Source organism: Sebastes fasciatus, chromosome 16 (genome assembly GCF_043250625.1).
Source record: "Sebastes fasciatus isolate fSebFas1 chromosome 16, fSebFas1.pri, whole genome shotgun sequence".
NCBI lineage: Eukaryota > Metazoa > Chordata > Actinopteri > Perciformes > Sebastidae > Sebastes > Sebastes fasciatus.
In genome coordinates this window covers 9750037-9773220 of record NC_133810.1, presented here as the reverse complement: position 1 = coordinate 9773220, position 23184 = coordinate 9750037, and the positions used below count along the sequence as shown (strand labels likewise).

Sequence of the window (23184 nt, the reverse complement as noted above, 5' to 3'; positions counted from 1 at the left end):
ACTACAAACTAGGGGATGAGCAGAACACCAAACAGGGGGATGCAAAGAGGTTTATTCCTCTCCTACCCCTTCTGAACCTGAACCGCTCATCAAATACACAAAACTGGTTATTTGCATCCAAAAAAGCTGCAAAAAAACCCTGCTTTTTATTTTTCTTTAATGACATTGTCCTGAAATTGAGCCATAATCCAGTTCCAAAGCTTACCAAACAGCTCTCCTACAATGATGAATAATATACAAAGGAGAGGCTATTGAATAATTAAAACAGTAGGGAGGAGAATATGTATGGAATGCTATTTAATTCAATATTAAATAATTAAATATGCCTGAGAAAAAAAATCCTGAAATAAACAAGGCAATAAATATATGTAAACATATATAAATTAGTAAATATAGATATATACATAGAGGTATTTTATTTTAAAAAGGAAATTTTTTCTTTTAATTCCTTTGAAAAACATCCTTTTTTTAAAACTATTTATTTATTGAACGATATTGGCTCATGTATATATTTATATTTACATTTATTTAAATATTTATTTCCTCATGTATTTTATTTTAGGATTTATTTCATAGGCGTATTTATTTATTTATGTATGTATTTATTTATTTATTTAATATTGAATTAATTTGCATTCCATATGAGTACACAGTATCTACCACATTTGTTAATGCAAACTGCTGGACAAATTTATTTCCTTAGCAACACGTTTTATTGTGCGGAAAAGTAAAAACATCTTTCATCCGACTATTTCCTCATAAAGATTATGGTTGGGATGTTGCTTGTACATACAACAAGGTGAAATCTGACCAAAAAAAAAAAAAAAAAAACATTAAAAGAAAACATTAAAAGAGCAGATTGTGATGGTTCAATGACACTGGAGGTCAAAACTGCATCAGACATTTTGGTATTTGTGGTCTGTAGGTATAAAATCACAGGAAACAGGAAAAAAAAGGATGACAACATAGACTAAACTTAGGTAATTGAAGGGAACATTATTAAAAATATAAACTAAAATATTCCTTAACCACTTTGATGAAACTGTAGAGATGACAGGGGACTGTTGAGAGACGGAAACTCCTCCAGTGAGCCTTTGTTCCTCCTCTACAACACTTTGTACCGGCTTTTGCTTGTCGGCTGGTAGGAATTTTGCTGGAAAGGAAAAGACAATAAGCGACATCTTTCATAGACAACCTGCCATGTTTTATGTTTCCTGCTCTAAAAATCTGATATCAGCATGAGATCCAGTACTGGTTATTGATTTCAAGAGGCAGAAGATACTTACTAATCTGATGAGCTCTTCCTTGATTAACCGCGTAATCTCCGTTTTGGCTTTCTGCACAGCCAATTCATTTGCACCTAGAAAACAAACACATCATTTATATAAAGTTCTATAAAACACAAGACAATAGGAGTGGATTCAGAGCCCGGAGGTAGTTAAAAGGACACTAAAAGAAAGAGTGTGAGTCGCATTTTGAAAGTGTAAGAATTAACAATGAAAAATAATTACACATACTTTCAATAGCCAGGTAGATCTTGCGTTCTCCCTCCTTGGGCTCCTTGCCTGGAGGGAAATATGTTCCTCTGATGGTGATGGCGGCTTCAGAGTATTCACCGATCCTCTGCAGAGCTTCTTTAGATGTCACCTTCCACCTGGCCGTCTGGGGAAGAACAGAATGAGTTACGTTTTATAAGACTTTTTACTAGATTCTTTTGTTATTTACACCAGTTTCCATCAAATTAAAAAACAGTTTACCAATTTCTCAGAATAAAATTAAAATTCTTTAAGATGCTTGATTCTTCAGCAAGGAAAAATTAAAACAAAAAAAGCAGTTTTCTTAAATAATTGCTACCAAAAGAAGTCTTTTGTCTTTGCTGTTGTTGCCTGTTGGACTTGAGTTCGCCATGTTATGATTTGAGCATATTTGTTATGCTAAATGCTGTACCTGTGAGGGTTTCTGGACAATATTTATCATTGTTTTCCAATAATAAATATAGAAATAAATTTGTATAAAGCAAGCATATTTGCCCACTACCATGCTGATGAGTATTAAATACTTGACTCATCTCCTTTTAAGGTACATTTTGAACAGATAAAAACTGATTAATCGTGATTTAACTATTTGAATCAATTGACAGACCTATAAAATAACTAATTGATTAATCGTTGCAGCTCTAGTGATGTCACTTACTTGCTTGTGTTGCCACCTTTGTCAATTAAATGTGATCAAACCACACACATACAGTCCCGATGAAGCAGATCAGCTCAAAAGATCAATAATAAAAAAGGGAATCTGCTGAATATTTTAGTACAGCACACACTGCACTGTGGGCTGCTGACCTGAGGGAAGTCGTTGATCTCCAGCTCCTCTTCGTATCTCTTGACGGTCTCGGCCTGTTCAGCCGCCTGCCGCTCCTCCTCCAGCTTCTCCACGGGGGTGTAGTTCAGCTTGGCATTGATCTTCTCCGCCAGCTGCTCCGCGATGGTCTTGGCAGACACTGAGGGTGTCATGATGGTGCCGCCCCGCAGGATGGCGTTGGTGGCCTGCTGCATCACATCCTGTATATGAAGAGAAAACCAGTTTGACTTTTTTTGGTCCATGTGGGGAGGAAATGAATATTGACACAACACATGAAACAAACTGACCAGAGAATACAAAAAACACAAGAGAAACATGAAATAAATGGCAGAAAATGATGAAAGAAACAATGCATTAGATGAAGAGCTTTATCATGTTTTAAGTTTAAAAAGGTGCAGTGTGTAGGATCTGGCGGTATCTAGTGGTGAGGTTGCAGATTGCAACCAACTGAAACTTCTCCCGTATGCTAAGCCTACCTAAGCGTACCTTCTAGACACGACCTGTGAAGAGGACCTGCTCACCTATGTAGTTATAAACGGCTCATTCTAAGGTAACAAAAGCACAACGATTGTTTTTTTCAGGTGATTATACACTAAAGAAAAAATATTTATTAATATTATATTCCATTCTGCCAATAGATCCTCCTAAATGTTACACACTGCACCTTTAAGAGGAATACAAAAGAACTTAAGGTATCTTTTAATTAGGTTTATGGCTACCTGGACCAACAACCTGAGGGTGGTGATATAAGTACTGTATGTTGTGATACCAATGACTTGCATCTTACTTCAGTAGTTATTGTGATATGTACAAATAAAAATGGTGAAAATGAATTAATTAAAGATTCATGTTTTTTCAATTTAGGTCACGTCTAGGAGTGAACATGTTATTACAGCATGAGTCTAAATGCTGGTGTCAAACTGACAAACGGTCAACTTGCTGAAAGACACTAAGAACAATATGTGACGATTTACAGATGTAACATTTAGAAGTAAAGATTCCATTTCCATTCTTCCTCTGGCATGCCAGTGAAGACAGATACACCTGCATCAACACATTTCCTCTCTGTTTGACGTACCTGAGCCTCGGCGCCCAGGTTCTTCTGAGCGTTGATCTTGAGCGCCAGCCTCTTGGCCATCTCCAGTTTCTGGATGTTTCCAGCAGATGTGGGTCCGACGCCCGGCAGCCCTCCGGGGACAGATGTTGCGTTGGAAGCTGCTCCTGCAGGACCGGCGGACGACCCGGGAGCAGACAGATCCTTCACCCTCTTCTTGGAGTTGAACATGCTCTCGATTTGCTCCTCAATCTGCGGAGGAAGGAAAAGAAGGGGAGATGATTGAGATGAGTGCTGCATTTTGTTCTATGTTGCCAATTCAATGATCATTTTAAATCAACAGTGAAATTCAAACATTACTCACATCCAGGGCTCCGTCCTCATCATCAGAGTCCTGCAGTCCAAGAGCAGCTTTCTGCAACTTCTTTCTCTCATTGGCCAAGGCGTGTTCTGTCTCGTCAAACTTGAAGCCTTTTCCTGAGAAGCCGCTGCTGCTCTTAATGGTCTTACCCTCCTGCAGGGATGAAAAAGGGTTTAGATTTAATTCTCACACAGACCATTTTTAAAGCAGTACAATAATTTCTATTATTGACAAGTTTCTAGATTACCTAATTGAGTCTACTTGCTAATTCAGATTTGCTTTCCCTCATCTTACCGCTTTCTGTTGGTCTTTGAAGGAGGCCCAGAGCTGCTCCAGTTCAGGTGGGACAGGAGAAACGGACAGCTCCAAAGCTCTGATGATATCCCCAGCATAGCGAACCTGATCCTCTGTGATGAAGGTGTAGGCGAAACCCTAGAAGAAGGAACAAGATGTAGAGACGTGTAAAGATATAAACTTCCATAAGATATTAAAGCCATTAACTGAGAGCTAACTAGGGATGCACCGATCCGACTTTTCCAGTCCCGATATGTTTTTGTGAATGGAGTCTGGTTTGGTCTTGAAGATTGCGATATAACGTCTTCCGTTCCCCGTCAGAAAGGGCTGTCTGATGGCGAGATAAAGCGGTGAAAATAATCTAAATATAACGTGCACTTGAACTGAAATTTACTTTTTCAGGTGGCTAAAATATGTTTTTTTGCTGCTGTCGTCCACAGCCGCTCTCTTCAAAGCCAATCATTTTACCTTGCAGAATGTGGAGTATACATACAACCCCACATCAAAAAAATCCAGACTAACCCTTTCAGTTATTTCCAAACTTGGCACAGCTGACTTTGACTCATTAGTGCTAGCGTTCACATTATTCATAACCTTATTTATTAGCTTACCTATTAGCCTACGTTGCTGTTTTTTGCAACGGCTGAGTGGGTGTTTGCATTTGAAAAAAACAAATAAATGCAGATGGACCCGCCCTTTAAGTAACTGACCTTGTTGCCTGCTCGGCCTGTGCGTCCGGCCCTGTGGACGTAGTCCTCATAGTGGTTGGGACAGTTGTAGTTGACCACCAGGATCAGCTGCTTGACATCCAGGCCTCTGGCTGCCACAGAGGTGGCCACCATCAGACGACATGCTCCATTTTTAAAGTCGTTGATGACGCTGTCTCTGTCGTACTGGTCAATTCCTGAGAGGACGACAGGAAAGGAATATATGAAAGAGCAAATACTAGACATGAGTTGTAATGGTAACGCATGAATCAGAAACATTCATACTTGAGACTTAATATGAGGACACACTGACCCTATTTGGCTGGCAGTGGACAACCTCACAAGCACAATGGATAAAAAGATGAAACTGGCATGGCTGGTGTTTACCACGCAGTTTTATACACAAAATATGAAGAGCCCCTAAAGATATCCAACTATCACCAAGTGGTAATCAGTGCATCCCAAATGTGACTCCCTACCTCCGTGCAGTGACATGCAGGGGTATGAGGCCTTCATCAGGTCTTTTAAAAGTGCGTCTGCATGCTCCTGTTTGTCCACAAAGATGATGACCGAGCCCTTCTCCTGGTAGTGACCCAAAATCTCCAGCAACTTCAGGAACTTCTTGTCCTCATCAATCACCAGCTACAGTAACAAAAAGACAAGCAGAGAGGGAGACGGTGAGAGATGAGGGGTCAGATTTGGACTGGATTACCATTAGGACAATCTAACAAAAACTAAAGTAAAGGAGACAAAGACTAAGAAGCCAAACGTGCCCTTTACATGAACAATTTTCAATGAATAGAGATGAAACGTAGATGACTTACCACATGTTGTTCCACATCAGAGCAGACGACACTGCGGCCTCCCACCTGGACCTCAATTGGCTTGGCCAGGATCCTCCGAGCCAGCGCCTCCATCGCTCTGGGGAAGGTGGCCGAAAACATGACCGTCTGACGGTCTGGACGCACGTTGTCCACAATACGCATCACCTGGTAGGGGAACCACGGACACCTGAAGGTTAGTGAATTTCGTTTAAACACCACTAATTTTCTTTAACGCATTAAAGCAACTTGCACAACTAGGTTGTAGCGGGCTCGTTTTTAAAGCTGAGTGATGATACTGGTATCATATGAAAGTAGAACACCTAAGGAATCCGAAGGAGGTTAAATAACGCTCCAAACTTGTGCTAAATGTTGGCGAGGAAAAACTGGCATGGCCATCTTCAAAGGGACCCCCCCTTGACCTCTGACCTTAGGATATGTGAATGAAAATGGGTTTTATGGGTACCAAAGAGTCTCCCCTTTACAGAAATGCCCACTTTATGATAATCACATTCAGTTTTGGGTAAGTCATAGTTAAGTCAGCACACTAACATAACTTCCATGTTATGATTTGAGCATATTTTTTATGCTAAATGCAGTACCTGTGAGGGATTCTGGACAATATTTGTCATTGTTATGAGTTGTCAATTGATTTCCAATAATAAATATATACATACATTTGCATAAAGCAAGCATATGTGTCCACTCCCATGTTGATGAGAGTATTACAGTAAATACTTGACAAATCTCCCTTTAAGGTTCATTTTGAACAGATAAAAAAATGTTAATTTGCAATTAATCACAAATGATTCTTTAATTGATTGACAGCCCTAATTCTAACATATAAATCTCGGAGATACCCACCTGTGGCTCAAAGCCCATGTCAAACATCCTGTCTGCTTCATCCAACACCACATATGTAGTTCTGCGCAGGTTGGTGACTCGACCTACACACCAAAGGAGGGGAGCATGAGGGAAAACAGTTAACGTCAAGAAAATCCAGTCCTCATACGCATTCTGCCTTCTTCAAAAAAAACATGAAACTAATCTAAACACAGAGACATTTTTCAGGTTAAGACTACTTGACATTAATTGATGATAAAAACAAGTCATCCAAACTTCAGCAGATTGTTCTGTGGACTAGTTTCAAGTGGCCAGGGTTTTATTTTATTTATATTTTTAAACGTTTTTTTTGGTAGTCTCTGGTCTTGCGTACCATCTTAGGGGCATGAGGGACCTGTAAAAGTCAGAAAACCTCAAGATACAATACAAGAGATGGAGCCCCATCAAGCATTATCTGACCAAGCGCCTTTTCACCTACAAGGGAAACATATTACAGATTACCTCGCATGTGTGGAAACAACAAAAAACCCTTCTATTATAATTACTGCTCAGAAAGGATTTACACAATGCACAAAAGTGTCAGCAAATATAACAACTACTGCTTTCTAAACACATTTCCAGTATTTCTTTACATTTGTATGCAAATGCTCAGTGCTGTACAGGGCTCTACGGTGATATTTATTCCCAGAAGCCACAGGAGCTCCAAATTAAAAATAATAGGGAGACGGGTGAGATATTACGGATGTGTGATCTGTGAAAATAACTGGAAAATCTCTCTCTGTGCTTTGAATATCAAGATGCATATGAATATATTTATGAAAACAACAACACTGTAGAACCCTGGTTGAGCCTTCAGACTACTCTCATTTAATATAACATAATTACACATCCTGATACACCCACGTTACAACACACTTATCAAACATTTTGATCGTCTCTGGCTTGGAGTTTGAAGAACCACGGAGGCAGCACCAGGTCCACCTACCTGTACTTGCCCTGATCTTCAGGAAACGCACCACTGCCTTGCAGATATGACTGATCCCACGGGTGGTCAAATAATTTCAACAGTTTAGTAAGTGGTACTGACTTGGTTAATTATGTGCTTTATCATATTGTAACATTTATTCCATGCAAGGTAATTAACAAAAAGCTCACAAGGCATCAAAAAATGCATATTTGCACTGACATCCTATAAGAATAAAGAAGTGAGAGGGTCAAAGTGAATTAACTCACCGCTGTTGGCCCCCAACATGTCAATCATTCTCCCCGGTGTGCACACGATGATCTCGGCTCCTCTCTTCAGCTCAGCAATCTGGAAGCCAAAAACAACTGAAAGTTTTAATGCAACGTTCAAAGTTCAACAGTTGTCCAAAAATAATAGTGCTTACAGAATGAGTTACAGTAGATCAACTAACTAAGTTAAACAGCTAATGGTAGCTTCATATTTACTATACAGGAGAAGAGTGGTAGAGATCTTTTCATATAACTCTCTGCAAGAAAGTGAAGAAGCATATTTCCCAAAATGTCGAAGTTCTCCTTTGAGGTATTTAGGAACGTACGCAACTCTCAGGTTATAGCCAAATAATAAGTGAAAACATTTTAACAGTGCTAAATGCGAGATTGGGAGCATTTCTATTGACAGCTGACGGCGCTAAATGTGGAAACGACAGCAACACTGCTAACAGTGTTAACCTGGGGAGGAACAGGAGCGTGGGTGCTACGCTTCCGCAATGCCACCGTCGGTCGGGACACCTTTATCAGCTGTAATCGCCGTATGAGCTCAGTGCAGAGGGACAGCTGTGAGCAAGCCAGTGGGGCAAACTCAAATGCACTAAAAGGGCCGGCCCGGCTATGTCAACAAACACACACAAAAACACACACACACACACACACACACACACACACACACACACAGAGAGAGATTGAGACTTCATTCTCTGCTCAGGTAGACAATACTCCTCTATATCTTTACATAGTAAATAGTTGTTCACTGCTATATTAATGCTCTGGATATCGTACCGAGGACTTAAATATACTCAATGAAAGGAGAGCAAGAAACAACAAAATAAGAGAGCAACCTCAGAGTTTTTTTTTCTGCCAAGAGTGGAGTTGCTCTTTAACCCTGTTAGTGAAACTATAGATGGGCAAAAGGAGAAAAAACGGGAAATGAATGAGGGACCTGAAGTCCAGTTGTGTGTGATGAATCACATAACATGCATAATATTTTTCTGCCTTCTGGTTAGATCATTTATTAAGGACTGCACCACGACAATGACATTGTGTATTACTGTGCAGTATTTACCCCTAGTTTGCTGATGTGTTAGATGGACTTTAATTGAAAAATCAAATCATTCTAAGTGTATAATTGTAAGCCAATTAAAGCCCTTGACGTGAACCCGTAACATTAGTGTGTGTTTACCTGTTCGCTGATGCCTGTGCCTCCATAAACACACACCACCCTGAGTCCCAGCGGTTTAGAGAACTTCTTACACTCCTTGGTGATCTGCAGAGCCAGCTCTCTGGTAGGAGTCATGATTACAGCTGTGGGAGAGGGACAAAAACAGGATGAGAACAGAGAACAGGTTTTTATCTTTTTTTATTATTTGGAGCACCACGTAACGTTTTTGCCAAGAACATTAACCGGGGGAAACCTGACTTTAATGACCGTTCATATGGCTTATAAATGATTAATTAGAAATGCTGTGCAAGCATAACAGCCAGTGGGTTATTATCCCAAAGTGGAAATGGGTCCTATTTTAGTCTTCCTTTGACCTACATTTGAATCTCATCTCATCTCCACTTCCCACAGTCCCAGTCCTTACTTTCTTCAGTTATTCAATTTGAATATAGTCAATATAAATACGAAACATTTCTGTAAATGAGTGATGCCTAAAGTTTAAAGTCCCCATGACATGAAAAATACATTTTCACAGTTTTAATCCTGTGATAATTTAGCTCTTGTTATATGCCAAATATGTTTTAAAAAACAAAACAGTATGAGAGTATTTTAACATTAAAATCGGTCTTTTCTCTTCCTGTAAACGGTTTCAATGATGACTCATCCTGCACTTTGGGGCATTTACAAAAATTCATCCAATCAAATGAGACTTTGGGTGACTAGCTGGCCAATCGTTTGTGGATCGAATCAATACACGTTCTTTGATCGAAGTAGCTAACAGAGCAATAGAGGTCTGTGGTTAACACAAGCTGAAGAGATTTTAACGCTTTGTTCTACGACATAAAATATATCAGTAAATATCCCACTCACATTCACACTTCAAAAGTCATAAAAGTGGTGCTCATTTGAGGAGATTATCCTGCTGAACAAAACGTGTAAGTATCATAAACGTTTCCTTGCCACAGAGTTTATTTTCTGCAATAATCCAAAATCCAATGGAAAAATCCCATTGGCTTTTTGTCAAGGGAACCAGGGCAATGCTAACTTCCTTGTTGGCCTACAAAAATACACCATCCCTGGAGCACTCTTTATGGAGAGAGACAGGAAAAGATGTGTTTTCATTTCCAAAACAATGTGGGTCTAATTCATTCAAGGGAAACTTTGCCTATTTTCAACCGACTCTGTGTCACTGCAGCGCGGCAATACATGCAGTGAACGTCCACCGGATGACGATGCAAAACGACTGGTGGAGTTTTGCTGCTAAACTACTCTTAGCTAAACTCTAAGCCCGCCCACTTTTTAGCAGCCCAATCAAATACGAGTTACTTGATTTAAATCCCTTCCATTTCATGGGGACTTTAAAGTAGAAAATGATCTATTCCTTACAGATTGGTCCTTCAGACTCCTCCAGGGGCCTCTGGTCCATGATGTGTCGGAACATGGGCAGTAGGAAGGCTATGGTTTTCCCGCTGCCGGTCTTAGCGATGCCAATGAGGTCTCTGCCCGACATGACGGCAGGGATGGCCTGGGCCTGGATGGGGGTGGGCTTGTCGTAGCTGTGCCTGGGTACATTTGTGAGAAAGAAATGATTACAAATATGAAGTGTCGGTTTCTGTTCAGAAAGATTCAAGAGTCATGTACAATCTGAATATGATTTTCTACTGATCTGAGAAAGAAAAAAAATGCCATTATGTTTTATATACATTTCAAAGGGCAGACTAAATGGGATACGAGTGGTTATACTGTTTAAAAGGTTCACGCACACACTGTTCAAATGCAAGTGTTTTAACAGACGTGTATCGATACAGCTGCATTACCTGCATTTTCATGTCCAGCTGAATATGAATTACTTTATTTCACATTTAAAAAACATGAACTGGAATTAGTGCTCGAGACATTTTACACTAAAACCGACTGCCAAAGTGATCATCTTCTTTTCTCATGTTCCATTAGCAAGACCATTGCTAAATGACTTAATTGCCCTCAAAACGTTGCCTAGCCCGTCACACCAGCCGACTCACCTCTTCATTGCGCTGAGGATCTTCATAGACACTCCACACTGCACCCAGGTCTTGATGGGTTTGGGACAGCCCTTCCCTTTAACGTTAATGCCTTCCAGTTCCAGCCTGTACGAGTTCACATCTGTGTTGATTAAAAAACAGCCAATCAGGAAGATGTTAGATGGGTAGTGAAGGTTTACAAAGACACATATTCTGAATAGTACAAGGCAGTAATAGAAGTTCTCAGGTAATACAGATGGGCTGACAACACCGCATGCGGCGGCGGCCACTGAACATTTGACTTTCACTTCTTAGCAATATACGTTCTTTGACTGAATCTCCATCTCCCGTGTTCGGTTTACTGACCTTCTGGAGTCATCCTGGCGAGTTCAGGGACCTCCACATAGAAGTTTCTGCGGTATGACTCGTACTGGATCTTCCCATGGTCAACAGGCTCCAGGATCTTCCTCTGTTTGGTCTGGAAGCCGGTCAGAGCCGTCTGCAGATCCACTTCCTCCTCCTCTGATGAGTACTGTAAAACAGTGACATTTTGGATAGTAAGCAGTGTGTCCCATCGAGAAAAACTTGATGAAATTGTCAAGCTTTTTGCCTGATGAGAGTCTAAAGCAGAATCTGTATTTAAATCACCACGAAAACTGAAATATTGTTTTATGGGTATGTGATTTAAATCTGACAGAAGAGCAGGGTTGTTTGGGTGAATTAGGAGAACTTTTAGCTGATGAAAGAAAGGCCATCAGTATTGAAGAAATGCATATTTAAGTGTGACCTCCCTCACACACAAGACATTGATGAGAGTTCAAAAACATTATAAAAACAACTCACTTCCATAGCATCCTGGTCATTCTCCATCAGCTCACCCTTCTTCTTGTGAGTGTTGGGTCCTTTCTTGGTTTTAACAACTGTCATCACTTTGGTTACTGTCATTGATCCTTTCTGTTGAAAAATACATGCAGGTCATCTGACAAAACAGAGGAAGAAAACACCCACAAAGACGACATGCAGTCCAACACTAGTAGACAAATGGATGTTAACAACTATAATAATAGAAGTCAACATACATCATTTAAAGCCCCTTTAACTTTTAGCTAAATTGTCCATTAACGTCAAAAATACGTCATAATTAGAGTGGTATCGGCGAGTACACCAGTCTATGCACCGATCCGATTACATAATTTATTAACCCAGAAATAAATCAACTTGTTTAACCGGAAATAAATTCTTCTTTGCCTTCACTGTGCTGTGCCACTGGCAACTAATGTTTTAGAGCAGTGAGGAAGAACCGATTGCAGGTAGTTTGTCACGTGACGATAGCAAACAACAACAGTGCTCCACTGCTAGTGGAGAGTGTAACGGTAGTCAGAGCGAGGAAAATGTCAGCTATATGGCAACATTTCACAGTGGAAAATTCAACAAGTAAAATGGCAATATGTACAGGGTGTAAGGCTTCTCTGCAGGACAAATTAGCACACAGGCTTTCCACTGAGGAGACAGCTAAGAGAATACTGAATTATTAGTTATTTATTCCTAGCTTAATTTATTTATGTTCTTTGTAACTGATAAACTGAATAATAAAAGAAAGTTCTATTGCATTCATTCTCTGTATGTATTTGTTCATGTTTTACAAAGGGTTTAACCTGAGCCAGGCCATACAGCAAAGACAGTAATCATATCAGATCCATACATGGTCAGTAGTAAACAACTGTTAAATAATAATAATAACTATATATATATATATATTTTTTTATCACGCTGGTATGGGATTGCGGTATCGGCCGATACCGCAAGTTCAGGTATCAGAATCGGGAAGGAAAAAATAGTATCGGAATCGGAACATTTCTAGTCATAACCCTGACAACATTAAACATCGGAGGAGTTGCCTCCAGGCGTAAGTGATGCAGTATTTTCCCCTCGGACTCACCTTATCATTTCCTTTCATCCCTCCCATGTTGAACTTCTTCACCTCCTGTTTCACCTCCTCCATGTAGGCGTCCAGAGGATCCACGTCGTCCTCCTCGGCCAGCTGCTCTATGGGAGTCTCCTTCTTCTCCTCCTTCTCCTCCTCCTCCTCCTCTTTCTTCTCCTCCTTTATCTCCTTCTCTTTTATCTCCCCCTTCCCATCCCCATCTTCGTCATCGTCTCCCTCCATCGGAGTTGAAATATCCTCGTCGTCATCTGAAATGAGGAGTCAGTTATAAGGCTCTGCAGCGCTAAAGCTAAGGTCTTTGAATTGATTGAATTAATTATTTATCAAGTATAAAATACCAACATTTTCACAATACAAATAGTTATTTTTAAAAACGGTAGAATCCATTATGAAATTCTATACTTACTAGTAAAACATCACATCAACTTGTAGTCAATGGTTCAATTAACAATTAAAAATAATCCCTGGAGAGGGGGTAGTTTTGGTACATTTTTGGGAGTTAAAAGAATTTAGATTCTCATTTAGACACCATATTTCTCTACAACAAAAAAAACACGTGGGGGATCAAACTGTGTCGGTTATGTTCAACGGGGCTTCCTCACCCTCATCATCCTCCAGGCTCCACTTCTTGCCCTGCTTCATCTCCTCCAGTTCTTTCTTGATCTCTCCAATGTTTTCGATGGCCTTCTTCCTCTGCTCTTCCCTCCACTTCTCCACACGCTCCTTCCTCTTCCTCATCTCCTCCTCCAGCTTGTTCTGGTCAAAGTCTTGCTGCATGGACACAAAGGAAAGATCAGAAACACTGCCTCATCTACTATGTAGGGACTTTTTAGAGGTTAGCAAGAAACTGAATATATTGAACTTACATCCTCAATCTTCTCATCCTCTTTCTCCTCTTTAATCTTTTTCTTTTCAGATAAAGGATCAACACTGTCTTTCTCCTTGCTCCTTGACCTGTAGGGAAGATGACAATAAGGAAAAGAAGAAAAACAGTAGCATGGTTTTGATTACCAGAGCTGTCAGCTATGTCTGGAGATGTTTGATATGTTTTTCAAGAAGTCTCACTTTTCATCTGGCCTCCTGCTCTTGCTGGGGCTACCAGATCGGGACCTCCGTGCTCGGCTCCTGCTGCCCGACCTCCTCCTGTCTCGGCTTCTGGACCTCCTCCTCTCTCTGCTCCTGGAGCGCCTGGACAGCCAAGGCAAACATATGACATGAAAACACACAAGACAAGAGGGAGGAAAATATTAGTCTTTTTCACTTCTATGAACATTTTCACACTTGGTCCATTTCATTATCTAAAGTGATTTCAAACTATGACCGAAAGCATGCATTGTTAGAGCTCAAACTAGATCAGACCCTGCTAAAATAAACTGCAGTTGTTTAATTGTGATTTGAGGTTAAACTGATTTGTCCATTGAAAACACAACACAGGTCCAACCTACTGTGGGATTTCCCTTTACAATTTGAACTGCAATTAACACAAACATCATGTTATCATTATGACAGGTACAAGTTTCAATTTCCAAGTTTATTTGTCATATGCATTTAAAAGTACAGTGTACAGTGAAATGCAATGAAATGCATTTTACCCTGGCTCTCTCTCAGCCCTTAAAATCTATAAATAGTACACTAGATAAATACTACAATAAATAAGACAATACCTGAAAATAAAATTATAAAACAACCTAAAAACATCCATAAAACAATCCACAGCTCTGCAGTCATTTAGTGCTACTGTTCAGTAGTCTGACCGCCTGAGGGTAAAAACTGTCTCTGAGGCAAGAGGTCCGAGCTCTAATGCTCTTTAGGTGCTACCCTGAAAGGAGATAAGAGAAAAGAGTATATGCTGGATGACTTGTGTCCTGCATGATACAAAGTGCTTTCTTCCTGCAGCGAGTGGTGAAAATGTCCTGTAACTGTGGTAATGGTGATCCAATAATTTTAGATGCTGTTTTCACTGGCGTCATCAGGAGTTTGTTGTCATATGATGTAATGTTACCAAACCATACCAGTATGCATGCAGTTAAGATGCTTTCTATTGTGGACCGGTAGACGTTGAGGGTTTTTGTGGACATACCATGTTTCTTTAAACACCTCAAAAAATAAAGTCTCTGTTGTGCCCTTTTTATGACACAACTGATGTGCAGCGACCAGGAGAGGGAGTCAGAAATATGGATGCCTAGGAACTTGAAGCTGATGTCAATTATAAGCTCCTTAGTTTTCTCCGCATTCAGGGACAGATTGTTGTTGTGACACCACATGGTCAGGTTCCTCACTTCGTCCCTGTATGCCATCTCATTGTTATTAGTAATGAGCCCTATCACTGTTGTATCATCTGCAAATTTCACAATGCTTTTTGTATGATGTTTAGCCACACAGTCATATGTGTACAGACTACACAGTAAGGGACTGAGACAGCAACCTTGTGGAGCACCGGTATTCAGAACTGTGGTAGATGAGGTACAAGCTCCATAATGTAGTTTTGATGGGTGCTGTAGCAAACTTATTCTCCTCCATGCCTCTTCTTGTTCTGTTTGGTTCCTTTACATGTAAACAGCTGCAGACGCTAACACCCACCTGGCTCTTTTTCTGTCTCTGGACCGGGACCTGCGGCGTTCCCCCCGGCTCCGTGACCTCTCCCTCCTGTTCCGGTCTCGCTCGTCCTTCTTGGAGCGTTTGTCCGGGGAGCGACTCTTTGATCGGCTGCCTGACCTTCCCCGAGAAGCGGAGCGCTTCCTGTAGTGTCTGAGGACACAAACAGCAAAAGAAAAACACGTTAGCTGACAAACTGTTGACCTCAAACTACATTGAATGAATGAAAGACTTTATTTCGAACATAAAAATAAATAAAAACAGATACAAAATAATAACCAACAAAGCAAGAGTAATAGTGTCTGAAAAGGATATATCATAGAATGATAATATAATATATAAACTATCCCAGTTTTATTTATTTCTCTCTCTCTCTCTGATTTGACACTATTAATAATTTATCTGAGGTTTCCAGCAGATTTTGTGGTCCAGTATTACACCCAGAAATGTATTTGCATATACTCTTTCAATATTCACATCATCTATTACCATTTGTACTTGTTTTGTCTATTTTTTTGGTTTCCAAATAACATAAATTTAGTTTTATTTCCAAATTTAATGACAATTTATTTCTGTCAAACCACCGTTGCAATTTTCTTATTTCTGTTGTGGCCACCTCCAAAAGCTGCTGCAGATTTTCCCCAGAACAAAATTAATACATTATTCATATATTCCACAGCTTATGTCTTGCTTTGAACATAATTATTGCGGTTTTAAATTTGACCAAATCCATGAATTTCAATGCATGTGACTTTAAAAAACAGTGTGTTGGTGTGTTCCCTATATCCCACATTATCTACTATCCTGATTGCTCTCTTTTGTAGTATGCATAATGGTTGTTAGTTGCTTTTATAAGTGTTACACCTCAAACTTCCACAGATATGGTGATACAAGTGAAGAATACATAATGTGCAGTGATTTATGGTCCAGTATGTGTCTTGTTTTCCCTAAAACTCTTTGCCAGCTTTGTTCTTACATAATTTATCTGAGGTTTCCAGCAGATTTTGTGGTCCAGTATTACACCCAGGAATGTATTTACATATACTCTTTCAATATTCACTCATTTGTACTTGTTTTGTCTATTTTTTGGGGTTTCCATACAACATAAATTTAGTCTTATTTCCAAATTTAATGACAATTTATTTCTGTCAAACCACAGTTGCAATTTTCTTATTTCTTTTTTTAAACAATATATTTATTGAGTTTTTCCCCCCCAAAAAGATAGAACACAATCAATACAGAAAGCAATACACATTGATTGATTAATTGCATGAATAAACTTAGCATATATGATAACAATTAAAAATAAAAAAATAAAAAAATATATTTATTTATGTTGTGGCCACCTCCAAAAGCTGCTGCAGATTTCCCCCAGAATAAAACCCCCTACATTAATGAAACACGTGTTAATTGATCTATCCAGGAGCTTTATGAGACTAACGTGGTTGTTGGTTTGTTAGCATTAGCATCTGTATGTTGTATCTAGCAGGCGAATCGAAGTTAAGCTTAAAAGTTCAGATTAAAACCACCAAATTAACCAGATATTTCGAACATACCTCGACTCACGTCCCATTGCTGTTTCCACGAGGTTATATCTGATAAAAGAAGAAGTTAAATGAGCTCACAGACAGAAACAGAAACGACTGCTGTGCGATGAACGCTTGTTTGTGTCTTTCAACCTGCGCGTCACAAAAACTGCGACGGTTAAAGTTCACTAACTGGTGCTGTGACGAGCTTAGTAGTGCGACACCACGTGGTGGGAGGTCAGAACTACAACACTAGGGATCATCTACAAAATGTAATGTAAATATTCAATAACTTCAGTATTATGCAGCGTAATGCCATCAAAATTACTTCACACATCAATTATCTCCTCATAGTTGTACTACAACATTTAATTTGGAAAAATATGCTTTTGCATAATTTTGGTGAATTTTTAATGGGAAAAATATTAAATAAATTCACTTTTATAAAATGTACTGCCATCAAAATTACTTCACACATCAATTATCTCCTCATAGTTGTACTACAACATTTAATTTGGAAAAATATGCTTTTGCATAATTTTGGTGAATTTTTAAAGGGAAAAATATTAAATAAATTCACTTTTATAAAATGTACTGCCATCAAAATTACTTCACACATCAATTATCTCCTCATAGTTGTACTACAACATTTAGTTTGGAAAAAATATTATATCGCATAATTCTTTTTAATTTTTAATGGGAAAAATATTCAATAAATTCACTTTTATAAAGTGTAGTGCTACCCAAATTACTTCACACATCAACTATCTCCTCATGGTTGTACTACAACACTTAGTTTGGAAAAAATATTATATTGCATAATTCTTTTTAATTTTGAAAGAGAAAAATATTCAATAAATTCACTTTTATAAAATGTAGTGCCATCAAAATTACTTCACACATCAAGGTCAGAACTTTTTTTTAATTTAATTTAATTTTTTCAATAGTCTTTATTTTATATTTGTAAACAGTACAAAGAACAATTCAATCAATACATTGATAAACAATACATAAGGAAATTAAGGGATAAAATATAAAATATATAAAAATAAATAAATAAAATAACAAAACACAAAATATGCCAGAGGTTAATGTAAATAAAATAATAGTAACTTAAGTAAAAACATTAAAATGGGAGCACAAAGTCATCATTTCAGTAGCCTTTTTGTTTTTTGAAGAAGATATAGTCTTAATATAAAGTTACATTTTTTTTCTTAGATAGATATAGATACTGTAGATAGATAGATGGATAGATAGATAGATAGATAGATAGATAGATAGATAGATAGATAGATAGATAAATGGATAGATAGATATAGATAAATGGATAGATAGATAGATAGATAAATGGATAGATGGATAGATAGATAGATAGATAAACGGATAGATAGATAGATAGATTGATAGATAGATAGATGGATAGATAGATAGATAGATAAATGGATAGATAGATAGATAGATAGATAGATAGATAGATTGATACGTAAAATGTATGCAAAATTACATTACATGTGAAACAATAATACTGAATTAGCCCCTGCTGTAAATCCTCCTCAAACTAGGAACATTTTGATAATGAATTGGGAAATAGTGACATAGAGATCTCCGCATGGGCCCTATAGGCAGATAAATATATAAAGTACCGATTAGCTCAAATCAAGGCTTTTCTAAAGGATGGTCTAAATATCACAGGAAAGTAGGTTTTCAAAAATGTTTATTAATGTGCACTGTTCCTGTAAAGAAATAAAGTGAGAGTCAAAACAGAGTATGTCACACAAGTTGTATTTATTTGGTATTTAATTGTCCGGTTATTCATTCCTGTATATGTCTTGAATCAGAAACTGTTTACATCATGTCAACACTGAATTTGTTACTGAAGCTACTGTGAGAGCCACAAAAAACGGTTATTTTGTAAACTTTATCAAAAACAATCAAGTAGGTCAGACAAGTTGTAGGATAAATCACACCAATTAATTTACAAGGGAAAAAAAAAAATTTACATTAATAAATTAATTTGGATGAAATTGAAAGTCTGGAGAGAGGACACTACAGCACAGAGAGTATATATGAAGTTATGTATGAATGAGGCTCGAACAAAGCAAAGCAGGACACGTCACCAGAATTACTCAACACAAAGAAGCGTATAAACACCCTCTGCCCCACATAGATCTGCAGCAGTACTTTCTAGTAAAACCCCAAAACATTCCCGTTCATCACACTTTTAATTACGTACATATACTGTATGAAGTTTACTGCGTTTTAAGCTCATAAGCCGTGCAAAATAATACACTCCACATTCAAGGACTAAATGCTTCTTCTGACTTCACAACTTAAAAACGAAAGGGAGAAAACTTGTTCATAACACGGGTGGACCCTTCTGAGCGCTGGATGACAACAGAAAATATGACTTAAAGCACTGCCTATGAGGAAATCTGCCACCACACAAACACATATGAGTCATAAAAGAAGAGTTCAAGTTCCTAAGACACTAACTAAATCGTCAGGAACTGGATACTGTTAAATACTCAAACTATCTTTTTTAATCTCTAACTAACTAAAGCCATGTCTTTGGGACCTACAAATAACAAAGTTTGAATTTTGAGGGGATGCAAAAAAATGTGTCATTTGTCCTCAATCAATTCATACTAATTTATTTTCTGTATCCACAGTACTCTACTTTTCTTGCTAACTGATGGCAGAGAAGAGGACCATATGTGGAAAAAAAAGTCAGATCTCAAGTTTAATCACATAATTCATGAAAAAAAGAAGAAATAATTCAGAGATTTAAGTCAGAATCCTGAGAATAAAGTCAGAAACTAATCCTAGAACACACCTTTTTCAAATGGTGCAAAACCTCTATGTGATTACACTTTTGTTTAAAAGGAAACTTTTTGTTGGACCTCCATGAGGTTGCTATTTGTGACACAACTGCAAAGCCTCAAGTTCGTCTACTGCCTGAAGTGCAGAGGCGATGAGGGGAACAGAAACCACCTGCCTCTGTCACTCCTGGTGATACTCCCGTCATCGACTGTCAATCGTGACGGATCAAGAGCCTCGATAAACCTCCTCACTTCAAAGTTGTCGTCAATTTACTTACATTTTAAGTCAAGTAGTGTTTGTTTTTTTTACAAATTCTATGAAGCTTTACCCTAAAAGGCTGCCGTTATCCAGCTGGCTATCAGAGTTATGGGAGTGTTAGATTCAGGGTTTTGAATGGCATAACCTGAAAATGCACTAACTCCAACCCTGCCGGACACACTGCAGGGCTGACTAATATGAAAAACAGATATTCATAATGCTGTATACTAATTGGGAGATCAACTTCCTCTAAAGTCCGCATCATAACAGCTGAGAACATGACACCCTGCCCAGCTTATGCACCATCTTTGGAGATTATTAGGATGTAGAAGGACTCCGGGCGATAATTCAATATTATTCTCTATCGGCTTTTCAGTGAATCAGTTATTTAAAGCGAGACTATGTAATCTTTAAATAATAAATAACACACTGGTTCCCGAGATCCTCCTAGTGCATCAGGGAGTCTCTGAGCCATACAGCAACAGGATCTCGTGCGAGAGGATGAAGGTGAAGAAGTAAACGCAGAGGTCGGCGAAGACGTCACCCATCCTCCTGTAGGTGTCCATGGAGCGGTTGATGACCTCAGTGGGGATGCCGGACAGCAACAGGGCAGCGGTCAGCACAGTGGTCTGGGCCTTCTTCTCTACCTGGAGCAACAGGAGTATAACGCAAAGACACTATGACGCATGGCAACTAATGATTATTTTCCCTTTATTTATTTATTGCGATTTGAGATAAAATCCTTTATCGTCCCATCCCAAGATGTCAAAACTCATGCCTAATCTTGTGAGAAACTGGAAATTAAATAAATGAAATAAAAAGTGGATTGTTAACCAACCATAATTACAACAGAACCTTACTTAACCTTCATCTAAATCATGCATGCCACTGCTTTAAATATTCCACCCCAGCACCTCCAAAGTATCTCTTTACGTCGATCATTACTTCTTGGAAATCAGCTAAAATATATATACGAATGCATCCAAGTCTCACTCTCTGCATATATGTTGAATTTGAGTCTCTAACAATGGGAGAAGGATCATAAAATATCTAATACAAACTCACCTTTGGAAAGTATTTGGACAACCCCATGTAGGCCAGTTCCAGGGTCAGAAATGGGGCAAATATTGACTGGAATGAAAAGAATGACACAGAACAATATCATGTTTCTGGTAGTCAGATGCATTATTATTAAATGTAATAAATCAGATTGCAACAGCACATAATGTGTGACATTCTCACAAAATGTACAATCATGGAAAAAGCAACAGAAAATGTCGTGACACTTGAGCTTTTATTTTCAAGTAATGACTAAAAACTGTAATCTATATCGGTACAGGTTAAGTTGGAGTAAATGCTCAGAGATAAAAACAATAAACGTCAAAATGACTCACCAGAAACTTGCAGACAAAAACCCGGACAAACACAGCGAGGAGGACGCTGCCGATGAGCCGGAAGATTCTGAAGGGGTCAAACTCCTCCGCCTCAGAGCCTCCTTCCTGGGCCGGCTGCTCATTGGCCAGCTGAGTCCGCAGTTTCATGGCATCGTCAAAACGGGACAGGTACTTCTGGAGGCCTCGGCGTGGGGAGCCGCTGAGGTCGTCTGGTGCCCGCTCCCCTCTCGGCCTCTGTCGGATCCCCCCGATGTCGTCCTCCAGAGAGCCTCCCAGTGACCCGCTGCAGTCTGGCAGGGGTGAGCCCCTCCTCTCTGGGGTGGCACCGTGGGAGCGGCTGCCGAGCCCCGAGGCCTCCGGCAGGAAGGGCGACGGTCTCGGGGAAGACGAGGATGATGACCACGGCTCTGTCCTGTCGAGATCGAGGTGGAAGCGAGGTTCTGTGGGACGCAGGAGCGCTCCAGCTGAGGGTGTAAGAAGACAACATTCAGTCCATTAATTGTTTAAATTATTGATCAAGGAAAATGACAAACATGATCTGGTTCCAATCTCTCAAATGTGACCATTTGCTGCCTTTCTCTGTTTCAAATCATTGTAAATTTAAGGGGATGTATTATGCTTTTGTGCTTTTCCTGTAGTGTGTTGTATAGTTTCTTGTGCATGTAAAAGGTCTGCAAAGTTACAAAGCTCAAAGGAAGTAAATCTCCCCAGTCAGCTGGTCTTATTCTGCCCAGATCTGGTCCTATTCTACAGAGATCTGGTCTTATTCCTCCTAGATCCAGCTCTATTCTCTCCAGATCTGGTCCTATTCTACCCAGATCTGGTCTTATTCTACCCAGTGTTTAACTGGGTCTTATTTTAACCATCTCTGATCTTATTCTACCAAGGTTGGTCCAATTCTACCCAGACCTGGTCCTACCCAGATCTGGTCTTATTCTATCTAGATCTGGTCTTATCTACCCAGTGTTTTACTGGGACTTACTCTACCTAGATCTGGTCTTATTCCTCCTAGATCTAGCCCTATTCTACCCAGATCTCGCCCTATTCGACCCAGACCTGGTCCTACCCAGGTTTGGTCCTATTCTACCCAGTGTTTTACTGGGTCTTACTCTACCCAGATCTGGTCTTATTCCTCCTAGATCTAGCCCTATTCTACCCAGGTCTGGTCCTATTCTACCCAGTGTTTTACTGGGACTTACTCTACCTAGATCTGGTCTTATTCCTCCTAAATCCAGCCCTATTCTACCCAGATCTGGTCTTATTCTACCCAGATCTCGCCCTATTCTACCCAGACCTGGTCCTACCCAGGTTTGGTCCTATTCTACCCAGTGTTTTACTGGGTCTTACTCTACCCAGACCTGGTCCTACCCAGATGTGGTCTTATTCCTCCCAGACCTGGTCCTCCTTAGATGCAGTGCTTGAGGTAAACGTCCTCAGTTAGACTCCACCAGTGTGTTTATATATTCTGGATAATCTGCTGACTGTATCTCTGAACAACAACAACAGTAAAGATGAAGCAGGTTAATAGATCACGTGGACACTGTAGTGTAAACCAGAACCAGTAACTCCATTACCGCTTTGTTCAGCAGCCTCGTTCTTGGTGAAGCCCACTATCCTGTTCATCCTGTCCTCTGAGTTCATCAGCAGCTTCCTCCTCCGGATCTCTGCTCTCCTCTGAGCCGCCGTCACGGAGCCGGTCTCACTGCTGTCCCCGGACTCCATGTTCAGATGCACTAGCACGTGTTATTCACTATATATATATACACAGATATAGCGATGATTCAACCAGCAGCACACACGATCCAGA

At 39.5% G+C, this 23184-nt stretch overlaps 2 protein-coding genes across 2 annotated transcripts in view; both read right to left on the bottom strand.

Annotated features, from left to right (window-relative positions):
- Positions 1-122: 122 nt before the first annotated feature.
- On the bottom strand, positions 123-17083 carry ddx46 (DEAD (Asp-Glu-Ala-Asp) box polypeptide 46). Its single transcript, XM_074611218.1, has 23 exons — positions 16936-17083; positions 15365-15532; positions 13850-13972; positions 13651-13738; positions 13387-13555; positions 12779-13032; positions 11683-11793; positions 11206-11371; positions 10861-10981; positions 10226-10401; positions 8861-8982; positions 7675-7753; positions 6463-6545; positions 5602-5766; positions 5257-5419; positions 4781-4974; positions 4071-4208; positions 3780-3929; positions 3440-3667; positions 2343-2561; positions 1518-1662; positions 1287-1360; positions 123-1153 (listed from the first exon to the last, which is right to left on the bottom strand). The coding sequence occupies exons 1-23, from the start codon at positions 16950-16952 to the stop codon at positions 1106-1108; spliced, it is 3201 nt and encodes a 1066-aa protein (XP_074467319.1). The 5' UTR covers positions 16953-17083; the 3' UTR covers positions 123-1105.
- A 1588-nt stretch (positions 17084-18671) lies between these two features.
- The window catches only part of camlg (calcium modulating ligand), a 4613-nt gene continuing 100 nt past the window's right edge, over positions 18672-23184 (bottom strand). The window contains exons 1-4 of the mRNA XM_074610847.1: positions 22952-23184; positions 21378-21841; positions 21049-21114; positions 18672-20630 (exon numbers count right to left, since the gene is read on the bottom strand). The exon at positions 22952-23184 is cut by the window's right edge and continues 100 nt beyond it. Coding sequence (XP_074466948.1) covers positions 20439-20630; positions 21049-21114; positions 21378-21841; positions 22952-23099 — 870 coding nt within the window. The 5' untranslated portion in view covers positions 23100-23184 and the 3' untranslated portion in view covers positions 18672-20438. The remainder of the gene's footprint in view (positions 20631-21048; positions 21115-21377; positions 21842-22951) is intronic.